Source organism: Cavia porcellus, unplaced genomic scaffold (assembly GCF_034190915.1).
Source record: "Cavia porcellus strain 051 isolate PalLab524CR breed Dunkin Hartley unplaced genomic scaffold, mCavPor4.1 scaffold_1, whole genome shotgun sequence".
Taxonomy (NCBI): Eukaryota; Metazoa; Chordata; class Mammalia; order Rodentia; family Caviidae; genus Cavia; species Cavia porcellus.
Window position 1 is genome coordinate 197,816,414 of NW_026947484.1, and position 25,774 is coordinate 197,842,187.

Genomic DNA, 25,774 nt, shown 5'->3' on the forward strand with positions numbered 1-25,774 from the left:
TTAACACAGAGATGACAGGTACAAGTAATCTGAAGAATGATAACTTTCAGAAAAAAAGATATGTGACAACTGAGGCTAGGAGTTTATATAGGGCCTGTGATCTAACACGGAAAGAGTTGTGTAAGTCAGTGACAATGTTTAATGCCTGCTGATCTGGGAGAACAAGTTTTGATTCTTGGACAATCTAAACCTGAGTATTTTGTTTGTAGCCTTGTCTATGAAGCAATTGTAGTTGTTTTGATGAGTAATTAGGCAGAGGTAGAATGGGACTAACGGGAGAAGATAAGAACGATGTGGCCTTTGTATAGCTCAGTTGGCTTGTGTATCGGTAAAGACATTAGCCTGAGCAGTGGAGTCTGTAGAATTCTGATGACCCATACAATGAATAATTGCTACTTGCTTTGGGAGTTGGGTTGCTTCTAGGAGTTTAAGGATGAGAGGTGCATTAATAATGGGAGTTCCCTGAGTGTTGATAAAACCTCTTTTTTGTCAGATGGCAGCATGGGAGTGTAATGGAACCAGGAATGGAACTCACCATCTCGCACTTGCCAGGCGATGCTTATGCCGCTGAGCTAAATCTCTGGCTCTAAATGTATGCTTTCAATCATTGTATGCTTTCAATCAGTTTATGATCTTGTTCTTTGCTAGTGTGAGAGCCCATGTAAGAGTAATAAGTTCTGCCCTTTGTGAGGATGTCTCAGGTGGCAGTGGATTAATCTCTTTGACTCTTGACTGGTTAACTATTGCATATCCTGCTCTCTTCTGATTGTCTTTGTTGTTGAACTGCCATCTATAAACCATGTGTCAAAGGCTAAAGAGAGAGGTGTGGTACTAATGTGATGGAAAAGGATGGAAGTCATCTGTAACGCCTCCATTCAGTCACAGCAAGGGTGATCTTCTGAAATAGGAAGCAAAGTTGCTGGAGTGAGCGGACTGCAGATTGCAATAGAGATAGAAGGGTCCTGAGAGAGGACTAGGTGTATCTGTTGAAGGTGAGAAGGGGTCATCAGGGCAGGGTGTGTCTCATATGAGATAAACTCATTTAGATGATGAAGTGAGTGTACTGTAATAAATTGTCCTAAAGTGAACTTTTTAAGCTTCCTGTGTCAGTAGGGCTGCAGCTGCAAAGGATCAGAGGCAAAGTGCCCATCCTCGCACTGTGCTAACTATTTTGATGAGTAAGCGGCCCTTGAAAAGAAGGTCCAGTACACCTACAGCATTGTGACTCTGAGAGGTAGTATACAGAGTGAAAGGTTGGGTGGGATCAGAAAGGATAAGGGCTTGGGCCCTTAGGAGAGCCTCCTTTAGCTTCTGAAAAAAGGTGTGTATGGGTGTAGTAAGGAGCCCTTGGAAGCTTTGTAGAGGGGTTGGGCGAGAGCTGCAAAGTTAAGAATCCAGAGGTGAAAGAAATTGACTAAAGACATAAAAGATAGAACCTGTTGTTTGGCTGTGGGCACCTGTAGATCCTGAAGAATCGCCTTGCAATCTGTAGTAGTGGAATGAGTGGTAGGAGTGAGAGACTTAGATACTTGACCTTTAGGAAGCCACTTGGGCTTTAGCAGGAGAAACCCTGTACCCAGAATTAGAAAATTGAGACTGGCTGTATGTTGCATGACTAAAGTATGGCATGGAGAACACAGGATGACCATCAACATATTGAAGGAAGAATGCTAGGTTTTAGGTCAAGAGCTGTAAGGTCAGCTTTAGCAAGAGCTTGGCTAAAGAAATGAGGACTATCCCTAAACTTTTGGGGGAACACTGTCCAGGTAAGTTGTTGAGATCTGAGTGTGTCTGGGTCAGTCTAGGCAAAGAAATCCTGATAATCAGGCTGTAGGGGGTGATTAAAAAAAAAAAAGCATCTTTAAGGTCTAAGACTATGAAGTGAGTGGTGGAGGGAGAGATATGAGAGAGCCTAGTATAAAGGTTTGCCACCACTGGGTGAACTAGGGTAACAGAGCCTTTGATTACCCTAAAGTCTTGTACCAGACAATAGGAGCCATTAGGATTGAGTACTGGGAGAATGGGAGTATTATAGGACGGGTGGATAGGTTTGAGAAAACCATTGTCTAAAAGAAGCTTCATTATAGGTTTGAGCCCTTGTAAGTGTTTAGGAGCTATAGGATATTGGGGAATGCAAGGAAAGATTGAAGTATCTCCAAGACAAATTAAAATAGGTATAGTATGGATAGCATGGGTGGGGCTGGAAGTATCCAAAACTATGGGGTTGACAGCGGAAAAGATGGTGTTTGGAGGACGAGAGTGTTGGGGAGGGAGAAGGTAAAGGAGAAGTAATTTAGCCTTTGGAGGAGAACTCTACCTAAAAAGGGTGTGTGACATGTTGGTATTATGAGAAAACTATGGGTGAAGAAGAGAGTTTGGAAACTGCATGGATTGGGCCCTGTTTGAAGAGGCTTTGTAGGCTGGCCATCAACACCCATTACAAAGACTGAGGGTTTAATACAATGGCCAGAAAAATCAGGAAAAACACTATATCTTAAGTACAGAATACTTAAGTACACCGTGTCTTAAGTACAGAGTGACTTACCTGAGACCCTCAGGGAGACTCAGGGCTCCGAGAAGGATACCTTAATGGGAGATGTGGGCCCTGAGCCATATCATTCTTTAGCAGCAAGTCCAAGTATATTAGCCAGTGATGAATCTGGTGGTGAAGAGATCTCCTGTGAGGGCAAGAAATTGGAGGATGGCTTACTTTCTGTCTGGTGGCTAGGATAGTCACTCTTCCTATGGCAGTTGAGATTACAGAGGGGGCAGGGCCCCAAAGGAACTCATAGGTTGGGGCATTCTCTTGCCTAGTGTCCTTCCTTGTCGCACATGAAGCATGGTCTGGGAGGGGCTTGCGCAGCTCCACCTTGTTTTGGTTTATCTGTCTTGGGAGCCCCAAGTGCCACTGCTAAAATTTCAGATTGATATTTTTCAAGTTTCTTTTTTTGTGCCTCATTTACCTCCCCTTGAGTTCTATCTCTGTTGGAAACATGAAAAGCCATTTTAAGAAGGTCTTCCCTCTTAATATATGGGGTTTGCGGGCCAAGTTCAGCCTTTTGTAGTTTCTCACGAATGTCAGAGACAGACTGAGAAATAAAATAAGAGTTAATAACAATTGTCCCTTCATGAGAGTCTGGGTTTACATTAGTAAACTTAATTAGGGTGTCCCTAAAATGTGCTTAGGTACATAGCATGGTTTTCATTAGCCTCTTGGGCCTGTTCTAAAAGCTTGTTATAGTTAGTATGCATGTGAGCTATTAAGGCCCATAATTATACATTCAATCATCTTATGTACTTTATAAGAACCTTCTCCATTTTGGTAATTCCAGGTAGGGTGCTGTTCAGACACCACTGTAGGCCCAGAGTCAGAGACATAAAACAGTATTTGCTTTATGTCTGTGATCAGCTTCTTCTCGAGCTGCTTACCATAGCCGGGGGTGGTGTTCAGAATCACATAAACACCCTTAAAATGTAAAACATAACAATCAGTTATAAATTTAAACTCTATAATATAATTGTTTGGGTCAGCAAAAATGGAATCTGATTTATGATTGATCTAAGATAGGTCAGTGAGGGATAAAGGAACATGAATATGAACTAATCCCTCGGGACTGGCCTGTTCCAAAAAGAGAACAGAATGAGGCTGAGAAGGCTATGGAGTGGGAAGTGTGGATGGCCACCGAGCAGCCAATCACCCAGCAGATGTTTGTTGGCAGTTACAGGGTGATTGACCATAAAATAGCAGCTCATCCTCATGCAACAGGGAAGCACAAGATTGTGATTGGTTACCCTGAAACCCACAAGATGGCTGCTACTTGTGACATGGTGAGGGAGCACAAGATGGAAGCTGGTCATCATGTGACCTGCAATAGAATGGCTGCTGCTGAACATGTGATGAGGAACCCCAAGATGGTGGTTGTCCTCTATGTGATCTGCAGCAAGATGGCTGCTGAGGACTGCATGGCATGGGACCACAAGATGGCAGTTGAGCATTACACAGACTGCTAGTTGGCTGAAACACACAAGACCAAATGTGGTGAGCTGGCTGAGAGAATGCCTACGCAGGAGTAGAGGGGATAGAAGAAGTGGGGCCATCTGATGGATAGATGGTTTGAGAGGTTGAGGGGATTCAGGAGGCTAAGATTGGGGAGAGGAAGTAAAGGAAGAGATAGAGACTGCTGGGGGTGAGGAAAGGGGAGAAGATGAAGCAAGGGAGTCAGAAACCTCTGACTGAGAAGGCCAAGGGATTCGGGTTTGTGTATCCGGGGAAGGATCAGTAAAGACAGGAGACACATCATCTAAGGGGTCTGCTGGGGAGGAAGGGAGAGACATGGTGGAGTAGAGTGAGCCAGAAGCACTTGGACCACCATACATGACTGAATAAGAGAAGACTATGTCCTCAAAGTGCCCAAGGCCTGGACATGAGGGATTTTTACCAACTGACAAAAGTTACATACATCCGAAAGGATAGAGTGGTCAGATGTTCTCCCTTTAGGCCATGGACTGCCATTAAGCTTGCAGGTCGGTCAAGCCACCTGGCAGTAAAAGATCCGTTTTTTGGTTTTTTTTTTTTTTTTAATTTTATTTAAGGAGGAAAAAAAAAAAAAAAAAGCAGAGAAAGGGTACAAGTTATACAGATTTGCAGAAAAAAAATGAACAGTAGGAAATCACTAGTTAATGGATTACATATTGTCATCTTACAAATAATTGTTCAAGTCACAAAATTAAAGCTTGTAAAGTGAACGTTCCAACAGTAAGACTGCAAACAGTTCTGTTCAATGATCCAACAAAACTCAGTGATATCATTATCTATCTTATACACTTATATATACATATCGTTTAGAGCACTTTCTTTTCCTCTCTTTTGTACAATGACAATTACCCATTTTGGGTTTTGTTGCTCCACAGTTCTTATTACTTTTTTGGAAGGGAGTAGAACCAAATGTGACATAACAGAACAGAGTCAGTCAAATCAAAAGGGTGGACATAATAGATAATGTAAAAGCATAATACAAGGTGATCAACAATGGTTACCATAATGCCTCCCGCTATCTCTAATAGAATTGCCTATATCATCAGTTATAATAAAATTGAACAAAACAGTAAAGAACAAAACCGACAAAACCAAAACATTGGAGACATTATAGGTCTTCAAAAGTAGATAATAATCAACGAGAATGGGCGTTAAAATGAATCTCACTATCTTCACAGCTGTTGCTTAAACTTTCTAACCTGGTACTATCAAGCAAAACAGAATAGGGGGACATCAGTCAAAAACAAGATGGTGAGAGTAATACAGGGCTTTAAATCAAGATACTGGAAAGTCAAAGTGGGTTACTATAATATATCCTGCTATTTTTTATTTATTTTTCCCTTAATTAAAAGGATAAAAATAAAAAAGTAAATAATGAAGTGGAGATTGAGATAAAAGAGGGCATAACAGCAAAACAGCACAGATCAAAACATAACCATTTAAGCAAAATAGTGTTTCACCACAAGATAATCCCGACATAAAAGTAGTTACCATATTGTCTCTTTCCTTGAAATCTTTGAGTATAACTTGATATACTGTAGCATCAAATATATCAAAACAATGTAAAACCATTTAAGAGAATGACAGCATTACAGGGTATTTAGAATCAACCAACAGAAAACGAACAATGGTTTCTATATAATCTCCTTGTCTTTAAAAGTTTTTGCTTATACTATCATACATAATAAAATCCAATAAGATACAACCTGTTTAGACCAATGGAGACAGAAGAACAAAAGCCTGATGAGACTTCAAAACAAGATGATACTAAATCAGTATTACCTATTAAGACGTCATTTTCTCCAAAATAGCTGTTCCTGTCATCCAATCTTCTCTGCCTCATTTCTGTTGATCTCTTTTTCTGTCATTAGTTGTCAGTTTGTCTTCTTCATTTTGTTTTCTGCTGCATTCATTGTGGCCTCTCTGCCACTATTTCTGGATTCTGTGTATTTTTCTTTTTTAGAATATCCTGTAGTATTCTCTGTAGAGTTGAATTGGTGGTTGCATATTCCCCTAGTTCCTCTTTATCCTGGAAGCACCTTGTTTTTCCATCAATTTCCAGGGATAGTTGTGTAGGATATATCAATCTTGGCTGGAGATTATTATCTTTCAAAGCTTGAATTATTTCCCCCCACGCTCTTCATGATTTGATGGTTTGTACCGAGAAATCTGCTGTAATTCTGATGGGTGTTCCCTTGTAAGTGGTCTGTTTCTTGTCTCTGACAGCTTTTAGTATTCTGTTCTTGTATTGAATTTCTGGAATTTTAATTATTATATGCCTGGGTGTTGCTCTGTTTGGGTTGTAGGTGGCTGAGGTCCTGTATGCTTCATACAACTGAGTATCTTTACCTTTTGCTAAATTAGGAAAATTCTCCTGGATTATTTCTGTGAGTAGCTTTTGTAGTTCATTTGTTTGTGTCCCTACTTCTTCTTTTGTGTTCTTAATTCTTAAGTTATGGATCCTCTTATCATCTTCTATTCTTTGTATTATTGCTGTTTGTTTCTTTGTTACTTTTAAGAAGTTTTCATTTCATTCTCCCATATTACAAATCTGCCCTCCAGTTCAGATAGTCTGTCCTTAGTTTCTTTCAAGCTGTTATGCCAGTTTTCGATAGAGTTTTTAGTTTTCTGGTAGTCTCTTTGAACCTGCTTCACGTATTCTATGCTTTCTCTATTTTCTCCATCAAACAATTCTCCCCTCTTTTTCTGATCTTCCATTCCACCATCTGTTTTTTCTTGGGTGGTGCTTAGCATTTCTCTAACTATTCTGCTTATTTCTAGCTTCAGGTCATTAATAACTTCATTCCTGAACTGATCTATGAGGCTCTCTAGATGGCGCTTTATGTCTATTGGTGCAGTGTCCTCTATTGCCTGTTTCTCAGGATTAGGGGCCGAGGAGCCTTTCTTGTTGCTGCCTCTTCCCATATTCTTTGTTCCTTATATATGCAAGCGTATATAGGAGACCCAGCTTCCTTTCCTGTCAGCCACAGTCTGATTGAATTGCACTGGCTAGGTGTTCCTGCCCACCGCAGCATACCAGGAAGTTGCAGATCAGGCAGCCTATGTGGGGCCCGCCCCTCCAGGTCACCCTCAGGCTCTGGGATCTGGGTTGTGCCAGCCTACTGGGTCTCCGCCAGCAGCATCACGTAGGCTAGGCACTGCTCACCCGCTTGAGAGGGGGATACGTGGCTGAAGTCACTGCAGTGCCCTGCTCCCGCAAGTCTGCCCAGTCCCAGAATGTCCTCTGTTGGAGTCTCCCAAACCGTGGGAAGAGTGTCAATTTCTCTCACTCACCTCACTGCAAGTCAATGCACAGCTCCCCGCCCGTCCTGTTTTCAACTCCATTCGCCGATTCCCGTTCTCAGAGCTTCCACGCGTCTCTCTCCCTGCTGAGCCCATATAGATGCAGCTTCCGCCCAGCGGGAAACCCAAATCGCGGCTTCCAATGCCTCGGGCTCCAGCTTCCACACTGAGGCTTTTCTGTTCCTGTTATAGCACCAAGATTGCACTCCAAGTTGGTTTCTCTCAGCCCAATTCGTTCTTGGGTTAGCAAGGCATATCTCCACCTGCTCATGACTCCTTACTCCGCACCATTCCTGAATTCCAAGCTGGTTCTTTCAGAGAGCCTCCGTAGCTGCTGTTATCTGTACGCCATTTTCTCCCGGAAGTCCGTTTTTTGGTTTTTATAGCCTTCTTGAGGCCAGAAGCACCATGGTTACAAATCAAGCAGCCCAGAGGTGTGTTTCTTGGGGGACAGGAAATGATATTTCCCATAGTGACCAAATTAAAAGTGAGCCAAGAGAACAACTCTGCCTTGGATTGTAAGAACTTTAGCCTTGTCCAAGGGTTTTGGGTCACACTTATCAAAAGAAGTCAACATCTATTTTGAGAGTGTGACAGGGAAGGTCCCAACACCTGTTCTCATCCGCCATCACTGATAGTGTGGCAGAGGTGGGGGATTTTCCCAGAAGACAAGAGGGTCACAGCTTTGCCTTGGGCTGTCATGCCCAAGGATCAGGAGAACTGCTATCTTTGTCCAAGGATGGCTCACTTACAGCAAATGAGTTGGGTCAGTGTTGGATGCAGGCTAGCAGTAGCAAATAAGCAGGTCCCAAAGGAAAGAAAAGTGGCTTATAGACAAGGGAGCTCAAAACAGGGGTTGACCCCCAGGAGCCTACGCACTCTACCATTTCCTAGGTTTCGGCACCAAAATGTTAGGGTTTTCTGGCACAATAGAAGCAGAAGGAAAAAGAAACCAGCCTTTATTGAGGATGCTGAGAGGAGCCCCACAACCCATGAGGGTTTGGCTTTCTCCTCTGACTGGATACAGAGGGGGCATTGGGTTATATGCGCTCTGATCAGAAGTGGCACATGGGGTGGGCATTGGTGATGTGTGAGGAACTGATTGGGATTCTCTTTGTGTGCATGGGAAAGGAAGTTACAATTAGGGCTGAAGGGGAAGTGGTCCTCAGGGTAAGCATTCCTGCTTTGGCCTTCTGCCATGTTAGACCACCACCATAATATACAGTAATTTATACTAGGACAAGAACCTTTCATTTTTAATTGCCAAAATCAACAATAAAGCATCTTCTAAACTATATTTTCCAGTCACCTCCTCAAAATAGGTGGAACTTTGAATCTGGGAAGTTTTAGTTCTGTATTTTAAATACTGAGATACAGTTTCTGTAAATCCAGAGTATTTTATATTTTATAAATAAAACATTGTCATAATTAAATAATGAGAATACTAAGTTATTACATGATGTATCATTATCTTCGAAGTAGTTACCTCACTACAAAACATAAACCAGATATTTTTAACCAGAAAAATTCTTACAAAAAGAAACATAATTAACACAAGGTTTCTATTCAGTGAGCTAAGATAAACCTTTAGTACTTTATAAATGAAACAAAATATATATTAAAATGCATATTAATATTTATATATTATTTTTAAAATAATGGAATATGTAATTTGAGAAAGTATTTGAACTATTTTCTCTTCTATTTTACTGTATGTTTATATGTATATATATGTGTGTGTGTGTGTGTGTGTATACACATAGTCTCTCATAAGAGAGCAACCATGCAATATTTTAGCTTGTATGTCAGATTTATATTCTCAAGTTGCATTCATTTACCTGTGAATGCCTCACATTTATCTTTCTTCAACATAATACTGCATTGTGTATAAATACCACATTTTGCTTACTCATTACTATTACAAATTGTGCTGCCATGCACATGGGTATGTATGCATCCCGGTAACATGATGATTTTAATTTTAACCCTTTTGAGAAGATACATAGGAGGAGATTGGCTGGGTCAAATGCAATTACTACTGTTAGTTTTTTGAGGAATCTACACTGTGTGGTAGTACTAGTTTACATTCCTACTAACAGTATGGTAGTTAGCAGCATTTCTTGTTTTTAGAAAATGTTTTTATGATGGCCATTGTTTCTGGGGTAAAATGGTATCTCAGTGTAGTTTTAATATGCATTTCTCTGATGACCAGCAAGGGTGAGCTTTTTTTCTTGTATTTATTGGCCATTTGTACTTGTGAGAAGTGACTATTTGTTTCAGTTGCCATTTTGGGGGGTCTTTTTTTGAGGAGGAAGTCTGTTATTTTGAGTTCATATATTCTCAGTGTTAATCCTTTGTCAATGCAATAGCTGGCAAAAAATGTTCCCATTCTATAGGTTGTTTCTTCACTCTGTTGGTTGTTTCCTGTGCTATGCAGGTGTCTTTTAATTTGATGTGATCTCATTTATTGATTCTCTGAATTATTTCATGTGCAGTTGGGGTTCTGTTTAGAAAGTTCTTGCCAATTGTTTGTGTCTGTCAAGAATTATACTTATTTTATCCTCTGGCAGATTAAGTGTTTCTGCTTCCGTGTTTAGATCTTTGATCCACTTTGATTGTGACTAATACATGGTGAGATATATGGCCCTAGACTCAGCCTTCTGCATGTGAATATCCAATTTTGCCAGCCTGGTAAACCCAGAATATTGTAGAAAGTTGTGTCTGTGAAATCATAGCTTTTAGACAGCTTTTCCAGGCTCTCTGCTATCCTAATATTAACGTATGATAAAAGATGAATTAAGGCTGGGTGTGGTGGTGCATGCCTGTAATCCTAGCACTTGGGAGGCTGAGGCAGGAGGATTGCAGCAAATTCGAAACCAGACTAGGCTACAAAGTGAGCTCAAAGCCATTTTGACCTACATCGTGAAACCCTGTCTCAAAAAGACAAAAAAAAAAAAAAAAAAAAAAAAAAACCAGAAAAAAAAAAAAAGATGAATTAAGCATGAAAACCTTACTCAACTACACATTCTAAAAAAGGAAAGACTCAGTGCTGTTTGGGAAAAATATCCAAATTAATGGCATTAAAAAAACATCATTGGCCAGGGACTTAGTGGCATAAGTGCCTGCCTGGCAAGTGCAAGGTTGTGAGTTCAATCCCTGGTACCAAAAAAAGCAAAAAAAAAAAAAAAAAAAAAAGAAAGAAAAAGAAAAAAACGTCATTATCTAATACAGCACAGCTTTTAGAGTCATAGATAACTGGGTTAATGTTTTGTCTTTGCCTCTATCTGGCTACGTTACTTAGAACAAGTTATAACCCTCTTTGTAGTCCTGAATTTTCCCCTATGTAAATAGAGGTGCAATATACGCACTCCCACATTTATAGAAGCACAAGGAAGCAACCCGAATGGCCATCAGTCAATGAGTGGGTAAAAGGGATGTGTTCTTTAAAAATATATAATAGACTATTACTCAGCCATAAAGAAAGATAAAATTGGAACATTTATAGCTAAATGGATGGACCTTGACACTATAATTGTAAGTGGAATAAATGGGACATACATGTAAATATCACATTATCTCTCTGGTGTGAGAAACTGAAAATGTAAATAAGAACAAAAATGTACAATAGATACTGTGATACAGGTAAATAGAGGTATGAAGATGAGAGGCGTTTAACATCAGATTACAGAATAATACATTTCTTTTTTTTTTCTTTTCTTTTTTTGTACCAGGGATCGAACTCATGACCTTGAGTTTGCCAAGCGATCGTGTATTCCACTAGGCTAAATCCCCAGCAAAATAATATTCTTTAAAAATTCAAGTGTTGAATATTGTGTGACCAAAAATAAGGGAAGCCATTCATTTGACTTTGGAGTAAGAATGGGCAAGTAGACTGAGATAACTACTAAGTGGAGGAGGTTTAGATCAATTTGGAATTGATCAAATACAGAATCAAGGAAACATTCTAGGAAGAGGATCTGATGAGGGCAGATACCTGGAGCTATAAAAGTGTGTGTCCTTACCAAATGTTTCAGTGTGCTCCCATAATTTTTGATGACTTAAATCAGTAACTATTAACATGTATAATTTGCCTGTTCTCTACTGTGAACTCTTTTTGGGCAAAAATCTACTTACTTTTATTTACCATAGCTTGCTCTTTATACACCAAATGTGCAAGAAGTATTTGTTGAGTAATAAAAATACTCAACAAACTTTATACCATTTTTCTTTCAATTTTTCAGATCTGCCCAGTCCCCGTACTTGTGGGGATTGAACCTAGACAGTGCTGAGCTACATTAATTTTTCGAGAAAAGTTCTTTCCTATGTAGTTTAGGCTAGACTTGAACTCACTGTGTAGCCCAGGAGGCCTCAAACTTACAGCAGTGCAGGCATCAGCCTCTTGAATGCTGGGATCACACTGCTGGATTGCAGGTGTGTGCCACCACACTAGGCTAACCCCTTTTGTTGTTGTTGTTGTTGTTACTGTTTTTGGTATTGGGAATTGAACTCAGAACCTTGTACTTGCAATGCATGCACTGTGCCACTGAGCTATATTCCTGTTTTACTTTTTGAAACAGGTTCTTGCTGTGTAGGCCAGACTGAGCTTGAACTCACTACCAGGCTGGTCTTGAACTCATGCCTCAGCCTTCTGAGAACTGGAATGACAAGTGTACATCACCACACTTAGCTGCCAACCTTTATTTTTTGAGGCATAGTCTCATTTAAGTTATCCAGTGTTTCCAAGTTGCCCAAGGCAACCTTGATCTTGCAGTCCTCCTGCTTTAGCATCCTCAGTAGCTGGGATTACACATCTGTCTCAGAAGACAATTTTTAAAAATTATTTTTGACAGGCACACTGTATTTAGATTTGGTCCTATAAAATGTGGACCTATGAGAGCCTGAAGACAGGGAAATTAGTTTATATAGAAGGCTGTAGAGGGTCCAGGATTCTAATCTGTGCTGTAATTAAGTGTAATAATTAACTGAAAAGTGGAGGCTGTCTTGGGGTTGCTCTTTCCTTACCAGTTTAAGAGTATTGATGATTAGCAAATTTTCTCTCTACTAGAATATGTGGAGATTATGTAATTTCTGTTGCTTGTTTTCTATTTTAGTATTAGAGGGAAAACCGTTTAGGGGACATGGTGTGCACTCAGTAGGTATATATTCAATGAAAAATCCAAAACGTAAGTCAGGACTTTCAATTGGAGAGATTAAACAGACTTTCAAAACCTTAACAGTGTTTTAAACAAAGTGCTGAAGCTGTTTTTCTTAATTGGTTAGGATTCTCAGTGTATTATGTTGTTCCTTGATGTGGGCAACCAAGTGGAAACATTGCTACCAAGTATGTAGAATTAAGTTTTGAAATGTAAATAAGTGGTGAATTTTATTCTAGGAGTCACATAATTCAGACTTTGCACAAGTGACACATCTTTATAATTTTTCCTGGCAATTTTTGGCAATAAACTATTTATTTATTGGCTAATGTTCATTTTGAGTTGAGTTCTAAGAAACTGGTGTTAGAAAGTTTAGGGTATAATGGACATCTGTTTTTTGATATGCAAGATACTTCCTCACTTTAGAATTCATGCTTGTCTTGCTTTCAATTTATGCTTCTCAGGTGTTAAAGTGAAATTTGATTTGTTAAAACTATGATAGAATTTTAAATTTAAATATTGACAACACTAGAAAAACTTTAGTAGTTATGCTTTCATAATAGCCAAAGGCATTTTACTTATGTGTATCCCTTTACAAATTAAAGGATAAAAAACAGAAGTTTAGTACTCACATTCTTTAGAGGCCCATAATTGAGTTGCAACATATGCCAAGGAAATTACTGTAGGTAGGCAGGTTACTCTGAAAAGAATATGTTTTATTGACCTGAAATCTGAACTGTTCTGATCTTGAATAGCATAAAATTGCCTTATCAAAATGGAGTATGTGGTGTATGTGCTGGGAAAATACTTTGCAAATATTTTAAAGTTTTTCTATATGTGTTTTGTGAGAATTGGACTGACATTCTATATATCTTTATGGTTTTTGTTTTTCAGGCATTTAAAAAATACTTAATCATTCATGAGTTGAACCTCAGTCTTGAGTTATGGATGACAAAGCTTCTGTTGGAAAAATCAGTGTCTCTTCTGACTCGGTATCTACTCTTAACAGTGAAGATTTTGTCTTGGTTTCCAGGCAAGGAGATGAAACACCATCTACAAATAATGGAAGTGATGATGAAAAAATAGGACTCAAGGTAAACCATTATAACCTAAGTTTATTTTTCATAGCCCATTGCAAATCTTGGCCTTAATGGAAAAGGGTATGAGGAAAAGTAAGGCTATGGAGTTACTTTTTTTAAAATAATGTTTTTTTTTAATTTTTTTTTTTTATTTTAAAGAGATTAAGACAAAGAGGACATAACAAAGCAGATCAGAACAGAGCAATGTAAGCAACACAATATTTTACAGGACAACCTGTAATTAACAGTAACTACTATAATGTCTCTTTCTTTGAAATAGTTGATCGTAGCTTCATATATAGTAGTATCAAACGTAACAAAATAGTATAAAACCATTCAAGAGAATGAAACTATTACAGGGCATTCAGAACCAAATAACAGAGAATAAACAATGGCTTCTATATTATCTCATTTTCCATAAAAACTTTGTTTATACTATCACACATAATAAAATCCAGTAAGATACAATATGATAGAACCAATGGAAACAGAAGAACAAAAGCATGATAGGACTTCAAAGTAAATTAAATTAGCCCTGGCTATTATAATGTCCTGTTTTCTTCAAAATAGCTATTCATACTATCATAGATAATAAAATCAAACAAATCAGGATAAAATCAATCCAACTAATGAATGCGATCATTATAAGGCTTCAAAGCAATGTAATGGGGAATCATGATTACCATAAACTCTTATGTACTCTTACCATTTCTTACACTAGGAAGACTATATGGTATTTATACATGTGTTAAATAATGTTAGTAATGTGTTTTTTTTTTTTTTTTTAGTAATGTTACTATGAATTATACTCAGAAACTGAGATTTGGTCAAGGATTTTTACTTTGACTAGCCTAAATTATGATACTTCTGTCAAAACTAGCAGTTACATTATAAACATCTATAATTTTAGTATTTTTATTTTACATTGAATTAAAGCCACTTGTTTCTTTTGAACCTTTTATATGTAATATAAAGGCACTCACAAATCATTAGTGCTACTTAATAAAAATGAAATGTAAGATTATTAAAACTTTAAATATCTGGCCTTTGATCACTTCTCTTTTTTTTCTCTAGTAAAGAACTGTTACCTTTCCCAAATGCTGTTATTCTTCTGATTTTTATAAAGATGAATGAAAACAGATTAGCCGTGTAAATTGTCATTTAAAATACAAATGATTTTTAAAATATTTCAATTCTTATTTATATCTGTTCATTCAACAAGTGTTTATTGAGTAATGGCTATGGTGCCAAATATTTAAGTACTGAAGATCTAGTGCGCAACACAGGCAAAGCCCCCTAGCATCTTAGAGCTTTTATTTTAAAGGGGAAATAAGATTCTAAGCAGATAAGAAAATAAATGTCAGGTTAATTTAGCTACTGTGAGGAAAAACAAAGGGTATGTTGATAAGGAGTGAATGACTATTATTATAATTAACTTACTTAAAAATCTTTGCCAAAATTCTGAAAACACTGTTACCTCTCACTCACTTATAGGAAAAACAAAAAGCAAATGACAGATGATAATTTAGAGAAGATCTTGATATGACCTTTGAGTTGAGACCCGAAAGAAATGAGGAAGAAAACTAGGGACTAAACAAAGAGCTCACAGGGTACAGCACATATAGGTAGAGGTTAGAGCAGAGTGAACTTGGTAAAAATCAGTAAGACACAAGATCCAGGTAGGGAACCCAGTAAGAGACTGGTTGAGTTATGTGGAACCTTGTGTAACTTTTATTAACAGGGACTTTGTTATAATAATGTAAAAGGAATTTTGGGAGAGTTTTGAATAGGAACATGATTGTTGCCAGCTGGTTTGCCAACTAAATGTTACTGGGTTCTGGGTTGCTTGCCTCTCCCTCAGGAATTAAATTCCAGGTTCTTACCTGGAACAAAGAATTCAACAAAATGGGACCAGAAAAAAGTGAAGTTTATCCAGGAAAGTGAAAGTGAAGAGTTGGGGAAAAACTGGCTGTGCTGAGCAAGCTTGGGCATAATAAAAGAGAAAAAAGCAAGATAAAAGAACACCCTGGAGAAAGTAGAGCAGACCAGGATTGCAAGCTCTTCTTGGCTTGCCTCTCCTTTTATGCTATCCAAATCTCCAGAAATCCCAAGAGAACCTCCTTATAGAGGTCCTGAGAGGCATTGCTGGGAATGCCTCAGGTTCTGCTGCAATTCTAGGGAGAAGTCCATGGGCACGGATTTGAGAACTGTTCAACACTCATGTCTGATAACTTGTAATTAACAAGTCATGCCTACTACCCTAGCCAGTTTTGCCACTCCCTACTGTCCTGTCTCATAATCTCATTTACATTTTTCAAAATTCAAAAGCTAAGCAGCATTACCAGCACAACAGTAAGCATGTCCAGCTCCCCAGCTAAACTGGTGGTAGTTACTAAAAAAATTTCAGTCTGTTCTAAAGGAAGTGTAGCAAATGAACAAATACTTATTCTAGGAAATTTACTAAAACTTAATAGCAGCAAGAATCAGTGCTGTTTGAACTAAGACCTCCCTACTCCTGCCTTTCCTTATCCCAAATGAACAAAACAGTCCCACTCCAGACTGGTGCAGTTAAGGGGAGTCTTCCTCTTTACCAGCTCTCATTCCCCAGGCTGCCTTCTAGGCAAGAGCAGTGCTCAGCATTTTTCAGCCTGCCTTCAGCTACCTGTTGCTAGCCATGTGTGACTGACAGGTGGACTCCCCTTTTCTGCCCAGTCCCTGCTCCTGCGACAAAGTCTGTACTTTGAGCACAGCAACAAAAACTGGGATGTTATTCAATGAGAGGTGTGCCAATGTCCCACCTCTTAGGTGCAGAGCTATGGCTTAGATTTTTGCATGTAGGGAAAAGCAGGCTATAAAACAGTTACTTCCTAAGCCATCCACAAAGAAGAGTTGAAGCCTATAGTTACTCTCAAAAAAAAGTAGAGGCTCACTAAATTTGGCAGTATACTCTTGGAATCCTATTTACTCTGAAGCCTGATGCAGAAGGATCACAAGTTTAAGGTCAGGCTGGTACCTTATTAAGCCCCATCTCAAAATAAAATAATGAAAAGGGGCCTGGGAATGCAGTTTAGTCCAGGGATCTAAGTTCTTTCCCCATTACTGCCCCACTCCCTCCACAGAAGAAAGTGAATGTTGTAATGAAATGATAATTGGGAGATTAAACAGTGAGTGGATATTTAGACTTAATTAACTGTAGACCTATTAGTTTGTCTAAGAAAATCAGGAAAGGTTTGGGCTGGTAGAAGACTAACCAGAGTCAAAAGGAACCTTAAAAGCTAACCTATGGAAATTCCTCTTCAGAAGAACTCATATTTGATTGGTTTAGTCTGTGGATTGGTTTATCGTCCAGTGCATTGTTGAAATTGGTAGAATAATCAGCAATTAGTGAAACTTTAATAAGGGTGGTTAGAGAAACTGAAGGTGCTCTGTCAAAACCATTTTCATCACAGGGCAACTATGATAACTCCAAATTTGAGCTCTTTGAAGAACCGCATCAGAAATTAACACTGGCAGTAGGGGAGCATATATATAAAATAAGCCACAATTAAGTGCAAACAGTAAAAAGTCCTAAAGTGGAAGCAACAGTGCAGTGCAACATGTTGTGTAAAATGTCCGTTTTTTAATGAAAAATTGTTACATATGCAACATAACAAGAAAATGTTATTCATTTATTGCAAAAAAGGTAACTTCAGGTGAGAGTGACAGATTTAGTATACAAAGCTTTCAGAGTGATCTTTATGAATTTAAGTTGAAGACATCATACTTATAAGAAGAAAGATAATGGCATTAAACAGAATGCCATTTTTGTCTCCTATCAATAATGAGACAAAAATTATTAAAAAGGAACCAAATAGAAACCCTGGAGTGGAAAAGAACCGTAACTAGATTGAGAAACTCAGTAGTGTGCTTTAAAAGTCAATTTCACCTGGCAATACAGTGAATAAATTTGAAGATCAGAAATTACCCAAAGAACAGGACAAATAAATGGAGAAAAATAAACAGCCTTACAAACATGGGACACTGTTAAATGTGCCAATACACTTGTAGGAGTATCTGCAAGATTAGAGAAATGAAGAGAGGAGGTAAAACAAATTCAGAGGAATAATGTCTAAAATCATCCTATAATTACTGAAAAGTAGTAGTAATCTATGCCTGCAGGAAGTTCAGTGAACTCCAACTATGGTAAATGCAAAGAAATCCATAACAAAAAGCCAAAAATAAAAAGGAAAGTCTTGAGACTAGTTAAATGACTCATCACTTACACTAGAACCCCAGTAAGGTTTGTGGTTAACTCTTCAGCAAAAACAGCAGAGGCCGTTGAAATAATAGAGTGGTCCAAGAAAAAACTGCCAACTAACCTAATTTAGGCATACCTTGGAAGTATTTTCAGGTTTATTTCTGAACTACTTACATAAAGTGAGCCATAGGAAATTCTGTGCACATAAGTTATATTGTATTATAGTCTGTTAAGAATACAATAGTTTGTCATCTTAAAAAGAAAACAATATATACATACTGTAATTTAAAATATTTTATTGCTAAAAAAAACCAGAAGTCAACAATCATCTGAACCTTTAGCAGATGGTAATCTTTTTGTCACAGAGTTTTTTATCAGTGTTGGTGGTGGCTGACCAAAGTTGTCTTATTTTTTACTCCTTGATGAGACAAAATACCTGATGCCCAAAATTAGGAAAGGAAAGATTTAGTTCTTAAAGTTCTTGGAGGTTTTAGTCTATACTCACTTGGCTCCAAGGCAGTATGGCAGGGCATCCTTCCTGGCCACTGCAAACAGCAAAACCTAAATGAAAGAGAAAGATCTGCCTTCTTCCCGCCACTACACTGGCTCTACCTCTGGGTGGGTGAAACACTCACATCACCAATCCCAGTGCTCGACAACAACCAATCACAAACGCTAGATTCAGTCACCTCCATGACTGACTGAGGCTTTGAGGGGACATATAAATAAAATGCAACAAAAATCTAAGTGATTCTGAAGATTGGGATGGCTGTGGCAGTTCCCTTGGGGTGTGTGTGTGTGTGTGTGTGTGTGTGTGTGTGTGTGTGTTTTATTTTGTTTGCGTGGTTGTGGGGTTTGAAACCAGAAGCACTGAACTGTGATATTGCCATTTTTTTATTATTTTTTTATTTTAAAGAGAAAAATATCAGGAAGCAAACAGTCAAAAAACAAAAGCAAAATGACAACAACAAACAATAGCAATATAGGATTTAAAAACAAGATGTTAGGAATTTAACAGTGGTTGTATATTACATATTGTTATCTTCAAAATAGTTGCTCAGGTTCTTTTTTATTATTTTCAGTTTCACTAAATTGTCCAAGCTGACCTTGGAACCTGGAAATTCCTGCCTCTGCCTCCCAAGTATCTGTTATTAGAGGCATATACTACTATGCCTGGCACAATTTCTTCTTTTTCCTTTCCCTTCCCCTCTTCCTTTCTCATCTCCCTCCCCTCCCATTCCCTCCGCTGCCTTCGCTCTGCCCCTCTTTGGGGTTGGGGAAGGTGGGATTCTGGAGATTGAACCCAGGGCCCTTGTACTTCCCCAACCCCTTTTACAGACAGTCTTGTTAACTTGCTATGTTGTCCAGACTAGCCTCTAACATGGATCCTCCTGCCTCAACTTCCTAGAATGCTAGGATTACAGGTGTACAGCATTATAGCTGCTCATGATTTCTTAAGACAATGACATTTGCCCTATGGATTGAGTCTTTTCATGAACAACTTCGCTGTAGCATATGGTGCTATTTGAGAATATTTCACTCACACTACTGTCTTTCAAAATTGGAGTAAATCGTTTCAAGCTCTGCTGCTACATTATCAATTAATTTATGTAATATTCTAAATCCTTGTGGTCATTTCAGCAGTGTTTATAGATAGCATCTTTGATTCAAGAAAGCACTTTGCTCATCCATTTAAGTTTTATTGTAAGATTGAACAAGTATAGGTTCTTTTTTAGGATTCACTTATAATTCTAGTCTTGCTGTTTTCACCACATTTGTAATAACTTCCTCTACTGAGATTTTGAACACATCAGAGCCATCTGTGGGAGTTAGAATTTCTTCCAAACTCATTTAATGTTGATATTTTGATCTCTCATGAGTCACTAACGTTTTAGAATGGTGACTGTTTTGTGGAAGATTTTCAGTTTATTTTTCCCAGATGCATCAGAGAAATCACTGTCTGTGGCACCTATAGTTTTATTCATTGTATTTATTACATGACTCGGATCTTGCCATGGTGGTATATGCCTGTGATCCAGCACTCTGGGAGGCTGAGGCAGAGGGTCACAAGTTCAAGCCCAGCCTGGGTAACTTCCTGACTTAGAGAGACTCTTGATTCAAATAATGTTCAACAAGGCCAAAGATGTAGCTTCATGGGAATGCTTCTAGTATAGTTTAAAAATAAGAAAAAGACTTGGAAGTAAAAATTACCCCTTGATCCATGAATTGCAGAATGAATGTTGCATTATTGACAGGTATAAAACAATCTTAATCGCATTTTAACGCTCCATCACAACTCTTAAGTGACAAAGTACATTGTCAATGAACATTAGTAATTTGAAAGAAATCTTTTTTCTTTCCTGAGCAGTAGGTTTTAACAGTGAATTGTAAATATATGTTGTCACCCCCATTTGTTCCACTTACAGAGCGCAGAGTAGATTGTATGCTTATAACTATATAATGTATAACATACAATATTTACTATATAATAGATGTATATAATATATACATATCTACTATACATATATATGTATATATATATATATATATATATATATATATATATATTATTTTGGTACTCAAGATTGAACCCTGGCCTTATGCATACTAGGCAAGCACTGCCAATTGAGATATGTCTCTAGTCCTTTTTTAAATTTTATTTTGAGATGGGGTTTTGCAAGGTTGCCCAGGCTATCATCAAAGTTGTGATCCTTCTGCCTGAAACTCCCAAGTAGCAGGCTTTATAGTTGTGCACCACCATGCTTGGTGATTTTGTCTGATTCCTAAGGGTGCTGTTCAAAATGGTAAAATTGTCTACACCTTATTTTAGCTCCTCACATAAGAATTAGCCTGTCTTCTGTAACTTTGAAACCAGTCATTAATTTTTTTCCTATCCATCCATGAAAGTTTGAAATGGCATTGTCTTTTAATATTACTATATTAAACTATTTTGTCTGTAATTTGAAAACCTATTGGTTAATGTAGCCATCTTCACCAGTTATATTAGCCTTATACTTGTGGATAATTTCTGCAGCTCCTGCATCAGCACTTGCTTTCCATGACACTTCGATGGAGTTGGCTTCTTCCCGTATACCTCATAAATCAGCCTCTACATTCAAAGTTCTGCAGTTTCCTCACTTTTTTCAGCCTTCACTGAATTGAAGAGATATAAGGTCTTTCTCTTGATTATTTTTAGGAGACTGTTGTGGCTACTTTAATGTTCTTTCTAGATCACAAAAACTTATGTGAGCAATAGGTTGTCTTTGCTTTTTTTGTCTCTCTCTCTCTCTCTCTCTCTCTCTCTCTCTCTGTCTCTCATTACTGGAGAAACACTTTTAATTTCCTTTGGGAACTTTTACTTACATTCATAACTTGATTGTTTGAGTTTAGAATCCTAGTTTTCGGCTTCTCCCTGTTTTGGACATGCGTTTCTCACTAAGTGTAATCATTTTTAAAGTAAGAGAAGTGCCTGGTTTCATTTCACTTGAACAGTTAGACCTTTATAGGTTATTTTATTTATTTATTTTTGTTGTTGTTGTGGGAATCGAACTCATGATCTCAGGCTTGCCAGGCAAGCACTTACACCACTGAGCTAAATCCGTGGCCTTTTGTAGGGTTAGTAATTGGCCTAATTTCAATATGAGGAAAAGAGAGGACCAAGGAGGAGGGAGATGAGTAACAGCCTGAGGGCAGAACAGTTGGAATACACACATTTATTGTTTGCTGTTTCATATGATGCATTTTGTGGCATCTTAAGACAATTTCAGTAATGATATCAAATATTGGATCATTGACCACAGATCATTTTAACAGATAATGAAAAGTTTGAAATATTGGAATTACAAAATGCATAGACTCATGAAGTTGGTACTAGCCATGTAAAAAATGGTAACTATAGACTTGCACCACTCAGGGATCCTACAAACCTGCAATTTGTAAAAGTATGTAATATCTGCAAAGAACAGTGAAGCAAAGTGAAATATGTCTATATTCAAAACTGAAGATTAAATACATTCTGAGAAGTGATTTGTTGCTAGCAGACCTGCTTATAAGAAATTCTAGAGGAAGTTCTTCATGCTGAAAGCAAGTGACTGTACATGGTAATTTAGTTAATTTAGTTTTTAAGGAATATTCTGTTATTTTATGATATAGAGATCAACTCAGAGCATGTTAGGCAAGAGCTCTACCTCTGAACCACATACCCCTTCCCAAATGACAACTTTTTCCATACACAAGTTCACCAAAGTCAGATATGGTGGCAGGCCCCTGCCTGGTAGGAAAATGTCAAAGTACTAGTAAAGGTAATTATGTCATAATATGCACATGAGCCTGGGTTCAGTCCTCAGCAAAATAAATATAACATGTAGTAATAAAGCCTACATATATTTTCCTCTTTTCTTTTGTATTGTATATATAACATGTATACATTATGTTGCTGCAGTATATTTCCCAGTAAGACATAGCAAAGTTGTATTTGGTCTAGAGAAACTCAGATTCACAAGAACAAATGAAGAGAGGCTGGGGATTTAGCTCAGCGGCATAAGCGCCTGCCTTGCAAGCAGGCAGTCGTGAGTTCGATCCCTGGTACCGATAAAAACGAAAAAGACAAAAAAAAAAAAAAAGAACAAATGAAGAGATAAAGAAGTAATAGCTTAATAAAACAAAAGCTGTAAATACATGGTTATTCTTTCAATTTCTTTAAAGGTATTTATAGAATTACATAATGATTATAATTTATTAGTTGTTTGGTAACATTTATAGATACGAGATACACAATTGCTACAAAAAGGGAGAAAAGGAAACAGTAAAATTTTTGTATCTCAATGGAATTGTTAGTATACATCACAAGCTGATTGTGATAAATTAAGTTATACATGGTAAGTTTCTGAATCAGCTAAAGATTTAAACATGTTTAGTAAATATATATATTTATATATATATATACACTTACATAGATGGTGTGTTAGAAAATATTTACTAAATACAACAGAAAGGTTGGAATAAAGGAACAAAGATGTAATACACATAAAAAAATAGTAAAATGGCACTCCTAAATTATTATTAGTGTCATTAAATGGTACTTTTTCTGCCTACAACTCACAGTTTTATGCATGCTGTGCAAGCATTTTTTCACTGAACTAAGTCTCCATTTCTTTTTATTTTATTTTGAGATAATCTTGTTAAATTGCTCAAGCTGTCCTGGAACTTGTGACTTGGGTTATAGGTATACCATGGTACCATGCCCAGTTTAAATATAAAATTTTAAGCATTGTATTAAAAAAAAATCTGAATGGTATAAAAAAACTTGAGCCAAATGTGTGCTATCTACTAGAGATATTTTGTATTTAAAGATGCAAGTGAATTTAAAAGGATGGAGGTATATTACACAGATAACAACTACAGGAAAACTTGAGTGGCTATTCTGATATTAGACATTATAAAATAGTGTCCTTTCTTTAGTAAACCATTTTGTTTTGTTTATGAGGCAGGGTCTCAGTAGCTAGTTCTGGATGGCCAAGATCTACTATGTAGTTCAGACTGGCCTCAAAATAGCAGTTGTTCTGCTTCAGCTTCTCCACTGCAAAGATTTCAAGCATTCACTACCATGCCAGTTTACTCTAAATAGTCTTTGTTTTAAAGCCTTAAGTATTTTTTGTTTTAAAATGTTGACCCATCATGGGTCTGTAACATACTTAATGCAGGATACCAATGTGCATGATGTAAAATATGACTGAAATAGAGAAAAATAATTCTACAGTAGCTGTTGAAGAACACAATACCCCGTTTCCAGTTAATCAGTAGAAAAATTAGAGAATCAAATAAAGAAATGGAGCCAGGCCCAGTGGCACAACAGTAATCCCACTACTGAGGCAGGAGGGTTGCAAACTGGGCAACTTAAACTATGCCTCAGAAAAGAGGAGAGGACTGTGGTTGTCTCTTAGTGTCAGGGCCCTGGGTTCAGTCTGCAGTGCCACCAGATAGTGGTGGTGGTGGTGGCTTGAACATTGTTGGCCAAATCTGACAGATCTATGGGCTGTTTAACTATCAGCAGCAGAATATAAATCCTTGTCAAAATATTCTAATCATCTAGTTTCAGTGGATGAAACTAGAAATCGGAGACAGAAGTAAAACTGAAAATATACAAATGGAAAATAGAATAACATGCTGTTTTTCTTTTTTTGAATTGAACCCAAGGCCTTTGCACTTTTTACATCTCCATTCCTTTCCTTTTTTTTTTTTTTTTTTTTTTTTTTTGAGTCAGAGTCTTGCTGAGTCAGTGTTTCAGAGGTTGAGCTCTTAACTCACAATCCTCATGCCTCAGGGACCCTTACAACCACCATAGAACTCTGATTATAGGTGTGTGCCACCACATCCTGTGAACAGCATACTTTCAGATAGGCCAAAGAACAGATCAAAGGAGAAATTGCAAAATACTTGTGAGATGAATAGAAACAAAGATACAATATGCTAAAAATTATCAGATACAGCTTAAGTACTGCTTAAAAAATAAATTTATACTTACAAATGCCTATATTAAAACAAAAGAACTGAGAGTGGTGACAAGTGCCTGTAATCCTAGGACAGAGGTGGCTAAGGCAAAAAGATTACTAGTTCATGTCTAGCTTCAACTACATAAAGAGATTCTGTCTCAGAAACAAAAAGTCTTGAGTTTCAATTTGATTTGACTTTAGAATCTACCTGGGAGATTGGTGGAGCATGCTTCTAGGTATTTCTGGTGGTCTGTGGAGCCATGACTTTGATTACTATATAGTCCCTGGCCCATTCTGCTGTTCTGTTTCTTGGCCATCATGAACTAAGGAACTTTGCTCTACCGCAGTCTGCTACCATGATGTTTCTGCCTTGGAACCAGTCAGCTGTGATTCAATCACCTTAAAATGTGCTGCAAATTAAATTTCCCCTTTTTTAAATTTTGTCAGGCATTATGTCCGGGTGACAGGAAACCTCACTAATACAGAAAAGTGGTAACAGAGAAATGGGGTCATTGAGTTGACTGTACCTCATCCTGTGGTTTAGGAGCTTTTGGAACTACACTAATGGAGAATTTGGAAAAGTTTGGAGATGTGGGCTAGAGAAGTTCTAGGATGTCATACACAGATCCTGATGGGTGATTCTGTTCAGAACTCGGAAGACCAGAATGCTGATTAGGAATACAGACTGTAAAACCCAGGCTCAGGAGATTTTAGTTAGGTATATTGACTTCATTTGCAGTTGGACAGGAGGCCATGTGTGTTAACCTTTGGCAGAAAATTTGTCTGCTTATACCCTGAGACTTGTGAGAAACTGAGATTTAAGGTAGTATACTAAATTGATAGAGAAAATTTCAGTGAAGTCCAACATTCAGATTGTGACATGGGTACTAATGGCTGCTTTTGGTCAGATTTATAGTGACAGGCAAAAGACATCAGAAATTTTGATAAACGTTAAGTTTTGGCCCAAAGGAACCATATGTGGAGTTGGACTAGAACAGGTATGGTTGCTAAAGAAATGCACCATTAAAAAGAAACCAAGTACTTTGAACTGGTACAAGGGAAAAAAAATGCCTTGAGGGCATTTTAGAAATCTGTAGACAATCATGGAAGGCTCAGGGGTGCAAAAGTATAATTTTTTCTTTTGAGAAGAAAGCCTCTGGGACCCCTGCTCAAAAAAGATCTTCTAAATAATTGGTTCCACAGGACTCATTTTACTCTTCCTATTCATCTAGGCACCTAGAGGTCACTGCAGCCATGGTCCAAGGAGGTCTTTGACTACTGCCTCCATTGACATTAGACTTGGTATTTTCTACATGATGCTAGTTTAACTGGCATATACAGAATGCAAGAATTGTGGAGTCAAGAAGGCTTCCACCCAGGTTTCAAAGCAAGACCTGAGAGGCCAATCAAGGAGCCCCTGAGAAAATAGTGAATGAAACTGAGAATGAAGCCAGAGGTGCAGTGGAGAGCCTAAG

General features: G+C 37.8%; 1 protein-coding gene across 5 annotated transcripts in view; it reads left to right on the plus strand.

Moving 5' to 3' along the window:
* The window catches only part of Rabgap1 (RAB GTPase activating protein 1), a 188,447-nt gene that overhangs the window by 27,754 nt on the left and 134,919 nt on the right, over positions 1-25,774 (plus strand). For all 5 annotated transcript variants that reach the window (XM_063227092.1, XM_013153319.3, XM_003470795.5 and 2 more), the window contains exon 2: positions 13,387-13,586. In XM_063227092.1, the coding sequence (XP_063083162.1) occupies positions 13,437-13,586 (150 nt within the window). In that variant the 5' untranslated portion in view covers positions 13,387-13,436. The remainder of the gene's footprint in view (positions 1-13,386; positions 13,587-25,774) is intronic.